Source organism: Tigriopus californicus, chromosome 2, assembly GCF_007210705.1.
Source record: "Tigriopus californicus strain San Diego chromosome 2, Tcal_SD_v2.1, whole genome shotgun sequence".
NCBI classification, from domain to species: domain Eukaryota; kingdom Metazoa; phylum Arthropoda; class Copepoda; order Harpacticoida; family Harpacticidae; genus Tigriopus; species Tigriopus californicus.
In genome coordinates this window covers 10,519,300-10,529,976 of record NC_081441.1, presented here as the reverse complement: position 1 = coordinate 10,529,976, position 10,677 = coordinate 10,519,300, and the positions used below count along the sequence as shown (strand labels likewise).

General features: G+C 42.9%; 2 protein-coding genes across 2 annotated transcripts; one reads left to right on the top strand and one right to left on the bottom strand.

Moving 5' to 3' along the window:
- The first annotated feature begins 752 nt into the window (after window positions 1–752).
- Window positions 753–2,109, top strand: LOC131877189 (uncharacterized). Its single transcript, XM_059222794.1, has 2 exons — window positions 753–1,042; window positions 1,789–2,109. Exons 1-2 carry the CDS (start codon window positions 827–829, stop codon window positions 2,005–2,007), a joined length of 435 nt encoding a protein of 144 aa, XP_059078777.1. The 5' UTR covers window positions 753–826; the 3' UTR covers window positions 2,008–2,109.
- Window positions 2,109–7,959, bottom strand: LOC131877188 (phosphatidylinositol 4-kinase beta-like). Its single transcript, XM_059222793.1, has 4 exons — window positions 6,681–7,959; window positions 3,147–4,423; window positions 2,950–3,070; window positions 2,109–2,431 (listed from the first exon to the last, which is right to left on the bottom strand). Exons 1-4 carry the CDS (start codon window positions 7,603–7,605, stop codon window positions 2,247–2,249), a joined length of 2,508 nt encoding a protein of 835 aa, XP_059078776.1. The 5' UTR covers window positions 7,606–7,959; the 3' UTR covers window positions 2,109–2,246.
- Window positions 7,960–10,677: the final 2,718 nt, after the last annotated feature.

The following is a 10,677-nucleotide window of genomic DNA, read 5'->3' as shown; positions in this document are numbered from 1 at the left end:
TATTCAAACTCTAGTAGCAATTCTTCGTGAAGGGTGACTCTATACAACGACACCTCAATTTCGGCTTGACACACCAGTAGCCTTTTTCATCGACATCTTAGATACTCACTCGTGGCATGGTAAAATTGAAAATAGAATATGATTTGGTTGGTTGTAAACAAAAACAGTAATCACACATAACAAGGAGAGCACATTTCCGTCACTTGACTTATTTGAAGTGTAGAAATAGTGCGCTTCCACCACATTCATCCAGCGCCTTACGCCAAGTACAGCTCCAGTCACAAAGAAACGGGTCAGGGTTTGAAACGTTCATGCTTAAAAGCCAAAATCTTAAAAATTATATTAGCAAATAGAGCTCAAACCATATATTGAACATTAGAAACCACTTTTTTATCTTAAAAACACACATAAAGTACTAGAAAAGAAGAAAAATGGTAAAAATATGCTTAATTTGGAAATAGATTGTACCAAACCAAATGAAGTGCTTAAGCCTGAATGATTTGGCCTTGAATGGCCACTGATATGAACGGAAATGAGTAATGCGCAAATCGATCAGGATGGCGAAATAGCCAGGGGAAAAAAACAAAATCTTGCAAGATTGATATACTATGCGCAAAAACAAAGTTGTTTATTGTTGTTTAATAAATTAATGTAATCAGGAGATAAGGCATGACACATTGAGGATGTTCGATTATGAAATGCCTCTCATGATACGACAAAAAGTCCAGAGATCGTAGAAAGCCCGTTGGATCGTCACCTGACTTATTGACTATTTTTAGGATCCACTGGATCCAGGTATTGTTGTTCCAAAACAGAGGGAACAATCATGAATTACTCATTGACGTTCGAATTGTTACTCTATGTGAATGTCTTCTATTTTGGGCTGTACTCATGCTTGGAATTCGCTCTCATTGTCTATAAAGCCTTCAATTTACCGGCCTACCAATTCAGTTCCAAGAATCTCATCAATGATCTCATTCTACTCACATTTTTGGTCATTTTCGAGACCATTCGATTGATTTTGGGACAAAAACATGAAGCAGTAAGTTACGACGGTTTTGTTCAAATGAGAGAAACAAAGTGTTGTATGTTGCATAGTTTTGTTTGCTTCTATTACTTTTGTCTGACGTCACAGATTGTACGGACGTCACTGTGTTTATCTTGATCAGAAAGATAGACTAGTCCTGGTAGGCCTTATGCAATGAGGGTCTAGATGGTCTAGATATTGAAGCATCCTCAGTTATTATGACTTATTACTTCTTGCCTCACTTTGCCTGGAATTGTCATCTGTCTTCAAAAACAAAACAATGTGTTNGTGTTTTGAGAGTTTTCATCTGGCCCACTAGGAATTGCTTTTTGAGAATAAATAGCGTGAATTTGTGGGTAATGATATTATAGCATAAATTTGGCTACGATCCTGAGAAAATTATTCATTACCCACATTACAAAGCACCTGCTGCTCCTCTTTCTTTAAACCACTTGACCTTTTCCTTGATTGGCTCAAGCACGAGGCAATATGGTCAATGGAATCAGCCGCCCAAAATGTATGAACTGTCATGTGCAATAGCATTTTCTTTCAAAATTATGTCAAGCGATGGCTGAGATATAATTTTGGTGCATCAATGCCTTTCATTTATCTCACATTAATTTTTGGGCAAATCCACTATTGCCAAACACCTTTCTTGTCTGAATTTGACAGCAAATCCTTGTTATGCGCTTGAATTCAAAACACATTGCCCTCACTTTCCAATGTATAGAGTTTTAAGTTAATGTCCATCTCTTTTCCAGACGGACTTTGACAAGGACCTGAATGCGGTGTTCCGCCTCTTGGTCCTCACCGTTCCCAACATGTATTTGGTAGCATTTTTTTCTTTTTGGCAGACCTATGTGACTCGATTGGAATTGGCCTTGGGCGTGATCATGCTCATCTTTCAAGGCAGTCAAATGGTGGCCTCCTTTTTCGTTTTAGGCCAGAAATATTGGCCTCGAAAGTCCAACAAATCCTAAAAATCCGAGCATCAACTCGCCCACTTGCCAAAGATCCGTCCTTCATAATGCTTCTGATTTTTTGCACAAAATATGCCGAAATAAAGCGCGTAGGTGATGGATTTCGGTGTGTAAAGATATATGCCACAAATCTAATTATTACCAACATTGTTGTATTCGCAGTTATTCTGACAAGAGCAAGAGCACGAAGGGAGTAGTTGTGATACAAAAAGTCGCGCGGGAAGAACGATACGCGTGCTTCATAGGATCCCATTCGTGAGGTATTGGAACCCGTCATAGATCTTGGTGGTGAGGGAGTAGATGGACTGCTCGACCATGCTGTCCACTAATGCGTGGAGTTGGTCTTCGGTCAGGTTCATGTGAAATCGAGACTTCATACTTTGGACTGCCGATGCAGACGAATTGAAGCACGGCAGTTGCGAGCCTAAAAAGGAAATACATTGATTATTCTATTGACAATAATTCTAAACAATTTTTTGCAGTAAATTCGGGGTACTTGCAGAGACTTCAATAAACGCCAGTCACTCGCGAAGAAACATGAACCGCGTTCAATTAATTGAAGCAGGATTTAAGTCAGACTTGGGACAAGTTTTTCACTAAAACTCCTGATCAACCCTAAATTCAAGGGCTAGTCAGATCTGCCAACTTATATTCGTTGGTCGATCAAATTATATATGAAAAAAATTTTCAACAAAATGAACAAAACTTTTCGTCTTGAACTGCTGGGAATTGCATTCCCAGTAACGGTAAAGAAGTCCGCAAAAAATAAAAAATAGTCCGAAGCGACGTGATCAGAATCATTATCAGTCGTTAGAATTGTGAAATGCGAGAATTGCCTTCCTTGCACATTTAACAAGACATTAAAAGAATCAGGCCGGAGGGAACGATAACTCGTTTAGCTTTTTTTCACGTCCTCAGCGACAAAATCGAGATCACACGTACCTGCTCTCATGATGTCTACAATGGAGGTGATTTTGTCCGAGTGTTTCTTGGCCGCCACGAGGCCTTGTAATATCAGGATTTTGAAATACTTAAACATATCACTGTCTTGACCACCCATGACCTGCAAACCAAAATAAGTATCCTTGTTTTTAGCCACACCAACCAACTTGTGTCATGACAAAAACAACCACCCCTACCTCAACGAATTCCGGCGTGAGTTTAAATGGCGAGTTCTCGAAGCCCAAATTCCGAGGCGAGGAAGACAGGATGAATCCGTAGTCAATATGAATAATATGGCCTTCATTGTCCAAGAGAATATTCCCATTATGACGATCTTTCACCTGTATTAGATACGAGACCACGCAATATCCGGCACAACTCTCCACAAACTTCCGCTGAGCAGTCAGGAAGCCTTCGGAATTGGGCTCACCGAACTCTTGTTTGAAATACTCGAAAAGCGACATCTTGCTATGCTTCTTGATCTGATGCAGGGACACAGTATTCAGTACGGGTTCCAACATGCCGGAATCACTGGAGAGCACCAAGATCCGATAGGGTCGGATCTTCAGAGGTACGTGCTCTTCCGTCCAAATGCGTTGAAGCATCACCAACAACTGATAGGCCATGAGTTCTTGCCGCAAGTCATCCCCGCATTTCACGATAACAGACAACAATTGCCAACGGGGCAAATGCCCGTAGGGAGAGGACTCCTTGATCCGTTTGACCTTGTCTGCCCAAGGCTCCTTGAGAACGGAGGCAGATGGGTCCTCGGGATCGTGACGAAATCCCGAGGGAGCGTCCTTGAGACACTCGGAGAGTCGCCGGCGGATATCGCCCGCCGCCACGAAGACGGGTTCCCGCGAGTCCGTACTGTCAATGCTCATCTGGGAGATGGTATCACGGTCGAGATTGCGCCGATATCGGCCCGGATATTGCTGCAGGGTCCACTCATCGTCGTCTTGTGACCAGCAATCCGGAGAATCCACCTCCATGGTCTGCATGTAGAAGTTGTGATGCACAGCCAAGGAGGACAAGGATGAGGACTCGACCAGGCCATGGCCGTGACTGGTCGACGAGGAGGACGAGGAATTGGTCTCCGAGGAGTGATCCGGAGGGTTGATCTGTTCTTCACTCCGCACATGGCGGAGGTTGCCGGTGATCTTCTCGGGTGTGGGACTCGTGTCCATATCACAGGTTTCGACCACTTCCACGTAGATGATGTAGGGCGCCTTGTCCTTGGAGTTGAGGACCGAGGCCGCTTGGGGCGGGATTCGAACCACAAAGTGTTGGAGATCTTGGGAATGCACCGGGATCCACACGCGGGCCGGAAGATTCAGATTGAGGAGAGTGAGTTCGGCCGACAACCGTTGGGTTTTGGCCTCCTTGTCCGACAAGGTCGAGAGCAGACGCCCGATGCCGATGAGCACCTTGATGAATTCTTGCTGAGGCGCCAATCGGGGAGCACCGCATGAGCCTGGAGGAGCATACAGAGTAACGTACGGATAACTCGGGACATGGAAACAGTGACTTTGTATGGAAAGATCTGGCTTTCAAAGCAGATCGATTAAGGGCGGCTTGACACTAGGATGGAAAACGATGGATGTACCAGTCTTTTTGTTCGACTTGATTACGGTGAAAGACAGGAGTCCTCTGTTTGAGTCAAGTCTTTTGCCGAACTCGCAAATCCAGCACTGCTCCAACTTCCATCCTCAAACCGGATTCAATCACGGTTTTCCATCCTAGTGTAAAGCCGCCCTAAGTTTGGGCCCAAATTGTAGCTTGGGGAATTCAGAAGAGGCGGTCAAAGTGATGCACTAAAGATCACACAAAATTCAAATTTTACTCATGGGACAATCTTTTGACGATGCAACTTTCAAACGAACCATTTGACAATTCAATGGTATGAAAATGGCTGGTGGCCTATAATGACAACGATCTAGTTTTCATCCATTGGAAAAGGGAATCCAAGTTGCTCCTGTTTTGGAGGGAAACTTGTTGGAAGTCCAATTGTTGTAGTCCGCACATAGGGTAAGTTTTTAGGGGGATAGTTGGGGATAAAAAATGATCACCTTCCGTTCATAGCAATTTTTTTGATCTGATCTGCCGCTCCAAGGATTGAAATAGTTGATGAATCAATGCATTTCGTATTACTTTCTTTATATTTGTACATTATGGCTTGACCTCGAAAACATAAAATTAAAACCAGAAAATTATTTTTCAAACTTTCATAACCCGTTTGGTTCTTTTTCACCTATTTTTCAAACTTATTTTCTCATTCTGGAACATTCTTAGCCCTTAGGTCATTTGATCATTTTCTGCTTCCTTTTTAACTTGTTTTTCTTTTTTTGGGGGGGACATTTCGATTTACTTCCGCCCAACATGATCATATGAAAAATATGAAATATCAAACCCCTAGCCATAAGTTATCAGCAATCGTATCAAATTCAACGGCTTTTTGAGTTTGAGAAAGTCAGCAAAAACAGGAGGTGCAGCTCAACTAGCCATACCTGCCTGCCATCATGGGTTTGATTTGATCCAAACTAGGCTCTAATCCAAACAAAAACCATTTAGTGATCAAAAGCGACATAAACAGTAGCGCTAGGTTCCAGAAAAGAATCAATTGTGTACCACAACATTTGTGTCAAGTAAAAAAAGTGCCGTTAATACGTCAACCATTGAAAGAAAGAAATTAATTCCTTGTCAATAAAATGTGGAAACTCACTGGATAACCTAATAAACTCAGTGGTGTGCTTAGCATTTTTTAACGAAAAAAAACGCAAAGAGGGCCAAAAACAAAACCAACTTTTCTTTTGGCAAGTGTGAGATTTTTTTTTTGCATTTTTGCAATTATTTTTGTTTTTTTTTAATACTTTTTCCGTTTTCTAATGCGGTTTTTTTTGCATTTACCCCAATTTCAAAAAATAACATTTCGGTCCAAAAGGCATCTTTTCATCGATGTCTAGTTATGGTACATGGCCTATTTCAATATTGGGCTTCGATTTTATCCATCAAAACGATGATTAGACAGCCGGTAAAGATTTAATCTAAATATTTTTCATGGTCGCTTGTTATATTGTACTGACTTGATCCGTATCATTTGTACTCGGTTTTAGAAATTGTCAAGCTTATAAATAAAAATGTTTTCATTTTGGACATTTCAATCCGTCACAAATTTGTGCCAAGATATTTTTGTTTTGTTTGACATCAGTCACATAAAAAACCGGAACATCAGCGTGGTTTCAACCACTTCTTGCCACGTGCCTCTTCATTGTACCACATGTATCGTTTTGTTAAAGCAGGATCAACTACCGTATTTTTAATCGAAAAACTGTGTCTGATCGTTCTATAGCCCGATGAAAACGTTCGATATTTGCACAGTGGTGAATCATTCTTCACTTAGGTGGACTGACATGAATCATTTCATTCAAAGCCTTAAAAAACACATTCCGTGGAATTTGCTGCAATATGATTTTCTTCAGCCAATAATATCCTGTATGTTCCATAGAACCTCTCCATTGTTTCCAACTTCCTTCCTCTCGTTATCGATTGTCTGCGAATTGGCAGTTCTTCAATGATACCTCAAGCACTATTTTCGACACAAAAAGTCTCTCACATCCATCCACTCTCATCACTTCATCAGAACATTTTCCGTCGATTCTCTACCACAAAGTCCAAACCGCTTTTCCACCCGCTAATCCTGCCATCTTTCATCCCCGTGCGCTGGTACTTACAATGAGTCCGGTTGCCTCGGAGATCGTTGACGGCCGCTTGGCACGATTCAAAGCAACTACAACCGTTGTCGAAGGCTCGACCCGAGGTCAAGTCACCCAAAGCCAATCGTGGCTTGAGTTCCGGGTACAACCGAGACAAGGTGGACGGCAACAGATGGGTCTGATGCGGGTGCGGTCCCTGATGACCGCCTTGGAAATGGACATTATAATGCGGATGGCCGTGGTAGGGCTTCAGATAGGGCGAATTCATCAAGCCTGTGGCGTCCGAGCGGGACCGCACATGAGTCTTCTTATGACCCATCAACGGGTACAGGTTCTTCATCCGCCCATTGTGGCTCGGGTGGAATTTATCCACCATGTCCACGAATCGGGCCTCCAAAGCCGCGGCCTTGGGCATCAATTCGCCGGATAGGATCAATTGCCGCAGTTTGGCCGCATGACCCTTCTTCTTACAATGCACACTCGCACTTGAGCCGTACGCCTCCAAAAGCCAAGCGCATTGCAACGAAAAATCCACACTCTTGCGGCACCGATGAATCAAGTACGGGTGCAACACTTCCGCCACTTCGCGATGCATCAGATACATATTGACCATTTGCGGCAAATAGAACTCCAGATCTTGGTCCGAGTACGTGAACAACTTGTTGCCAATGTAGCCCAACACCCCGGGTTCTTTCGATTTGAAGGCGTAGGCCATGGCCATGGACGAGTCAAAGAGTTTGCTCTCGAACAGCCGGAGGAGCCAGGATTTGGAAATAGCGCCCAAGGGACACGCCGGCGGGGGCGGCGAGAGGTTGGGCGAGCCCGGCAGCAACTCTTGAGAGGCCACGCCCGACGACCCGCTGTGCAAACTCTCCCCGATGCCGGAGGTGGCCAAGGAGGTGCGATCCAGATCCAGGACCTGGACCGAAGAAGGGGAATCCATACTACTGAGGAGGAGGAGGAGGAGGAGGAGGAGGAGGAGGCCACTCACTCCTCACTCACACGCAATCAAGGCACGCAATCAAATCACGGGAGAGCCCAGCACAAGCTCGTTCACTGGCTAAAACACGTGAGTCGTCATTGTTATGGCTTCCCGGAGATCATGACTTATGACGTCAAGCCAATCACGGTCAATCAGGACACGCCTATTGGGGACACATGGCACCGATGCTGGGTGACAAGTACGAAGGGACACGACGTCGTCTCCAACCGAGCTAGTAATAGTCCTTCTGGCCACAAGGTACTAATGTCAACCAGACCTTGGAGTGAGTGGCGTTCACCCACTGCTCACACACGCCTCTGCCCATGGACTAGCGACGCCACTCTCTGGCGGACGCTGGCCGGCCGGCAGCAGCGCAAAGGCTGCGAACAAGGACCAAACGAGAGCTAGGAGGAGGAGGAGGAGGAGGGCCCTTGTCTCGCTCTGCGGCGCACCTTGGCCGAGATTCGGGCCAGCAGGAATCTGCCTCCTCCCTTATTGAACCGTCCTGCTGGCTGGCTCCTGGGGGCCCTGGAGGCCCTGGAGTCAGTTGGGAGCCTCAGAGTGGAGGGACGGGTTGGGTTTGAGCATTGATCCGGGCGAGTGTTGGACATAGGGATGGGTTCAAGTCTGAGTCCGGGTTTACTATGAGGAAACCTATGCCTGCTTGGAGCATAATTATCCCAGGACAGCTTGAGAAATGGACTCAGAGTGGTATTTCGTTTCTCCTCGAATGTTCATGTAGTTGTTGATTGTTACAATCATTAATACAGATAAAATGTCTGCAATCTGTTTTCTGTACTGTATTAATGAAAAGATGTACATAAGTACTTTGAGTTCGCTTTGTTATCAAGGTGTTTTAGACTTTGTACATTCCATCTAAAATTGCAAAACCCGTAGGTTAAATTGTACTTAACACACAATGCTGTGATTAAGAAATTTTCTCCGAGCCATACAGTCATGACAATTGCTCTTTTGAACAACTGTCCTGTCAATTTATCTTTTAAATGACTTGTCCTAAGACAAAGATATAATCAAATTTCTATTCCTTTACGTGACAATAAATGCCTCCATCACACTAAAATTTGGCATGTGAGTTCCTTCAACTCATATCTATTCATTGTTATTAAGAACCACTCAGTCACTCAATTGTGATCCAATGTAAGAAAAAAAATGTGCAGCTGAATGCCCAAGTGAAGATCTCCATGTATTTCGCACTTCTTGTCTTGGTAAATTACAACCATCTATTTTTGGGGATTAGTCTACCCGGCAGCTTGAGCTTGAACCCGAAGAAATGGACTCGATCAACGCTCGACCCATCACAAGGGAAAGGGAGTAAATTCAAGTTCTGTTAAGGGAGTCAGCTCTTCTAGCTTTTAGTTAGGCTCTGTGGGCGGGCGGCAGCCCTGAGTGGCTGGTGGAAATTCCTGAATAATTTGTTCTCCTTATTCTTCCTGAATCCAATCGCGAACAGGCCTAGTGACTCAGGCGATTGCTGGCTAAATGAAGATGACATGAGTCCTTCTCATGAATCGTTTTAATGCGTGGATGTTCGGCAGCAGGATTGAGACTTTTGTCTGCCTGAGAGACATACATGTACTTTGATTGGTCATCGTGTTTGAGATTCTCATTAGCAGAGAGGCTTGAGAAATCTTCAGATGTTAAGTAATCCCAGGTTCATTGCCCGAAAGGAGTTGGCCCTGAATGGACAAAGCGGAATATTTTTTAAAGATCAATGGATATTTTGTATTCGACCTTGGAAAGTGGAAGCGTGTATTTGTAAGGATATACAAGTGTATGTCTTATGATGTGCGGATACTTGATACACTTGAAGGCATATTGACGCATTGGTTGTTTACCTCCACAGGCAATGGTGTGTGACTATCATTCCAATAAAAATGTGGAAAACTAGCGCCTCGTCACACAAATAGGGATGCTAAAAAATTGCATCACAGTGTTGTTTTATTTTGCACAATTCAAGTTTTCAATGATTGCATTTTCTTATGTCCGTGGTAACGTTCGTGCAATTACGACAATCAAGATAAAACTTCATGCCAAAGTATTTATTCTATGTACTGTTGCTCTTAGTGACGTTTGTTAATATTAGATGATTCATGGTTGAACATCCACCTATGGTGAGAAGCTTTTTTTTAGTTCATCGGCCCCGATCACGAAAGATTGGCATGGGGATTATTTATTCGGGTGTTCAATTTGTGACGTAATACTTTTGAAGAGGATGGACTAACAAATTTTTCTATTCACTTAATGACGAAAACGTTATCTCAATCTCATATCAATTCTAAATGAAGCAATGGGATATCCCAGCTCATATTCATATTCTACCCGAAATTCCAATCTCTCAGAATTGTTCATACTCACGCTAATAACCTTAGACTTAGAATCAATTTTGGCATAGCAAGTATGTTCAGATGGCAAATAGTGTTTCCAAAATATTTGATTCATCCTATAATCAAATAACCAAGTTAAAGAAAGAAACAAGCCAAGTTCAACCTTTTTTTTTGAAAAGGTAGTAAAGTATTGAATCAAGTGGTTGAGTGTTAAGGATGGTGAAAAATGTTCACAATGTCATCTAAGGTTAGTTTTTTTTTACATCATATAGCTCAAATACTTGAAGAAAGGTATCACAATATTGCAATGCCAGAACAAGTTTCAGGAGTATGGAGGAAATGTTGGGGTGGTATTTTGGCTTAAGGCAGTTTTATTTAAGAGAAGCTACCAATTCAGTATTCATTGCCAACCAATCTCAAGTTAAGTTTCAGGTACTAGCCACACCCACTGACAAATCTACCTTGTCAAGTGAACTTAACCAAGATTGAAATGTTGTAGGTGCAATTAAGAGAGAAACCATTTTAAGCTTGCTCAAACTATCAAGATTAGTTGCTTTGATACCCTAAGATGTATTGAAAATTTGCAAAGCCTAGCTGAAACTTTTCAAGTTAACACTTGACAACAGATTTACAGAAATAACAACAGATTTCTAGATTTAAAAATAGGTGACAACGCTTGGACAAATAT

What these genes read in the sequence shown, in the direction of transcription:
- LOC131877189 (XM_059222794.1), top strand. Translation starts at nt 827, where the DNA reads ATGAATTACTCATTGACGTTCGAATTGTTACTCTATGTGAATGTCTTC. An exon ending in TGGGACAAAAACATGAAGCA is followed by an intron (nt 1,043 to 1,788) that starts GTAAGTTACGAC and finishes TCTCTTTTCCAG; the next exon opens with ACGGACTTTGACAAGGACCT.
- LOC131877188 (XM_059222793.1), bottom strand. Translation starts at nt 7,605, where the DNA reads ATGGATTCCCCTTCTTCGGTCCAGGTCCTGGATCTGGATCGCACCTCC. An exon ending in CCGAGGCAACCGGACTCATT is followed by an intron (nt 4,424 to 6,680) that starts GTAAGTACCAGC and finishes ATGCTCCTCCAG; the next exon opens with GCTCATGCGGTGCTCCCCGA. An exon ending in TGTAGACATCATGAGAGCAG is followed by an intron (nt 2,432 to 2,949) that starts GTACGTGTGATC and finishes TTTCCTTTTTAG; the next exon opens with GCTCGCAACTGCCGTGCTTC.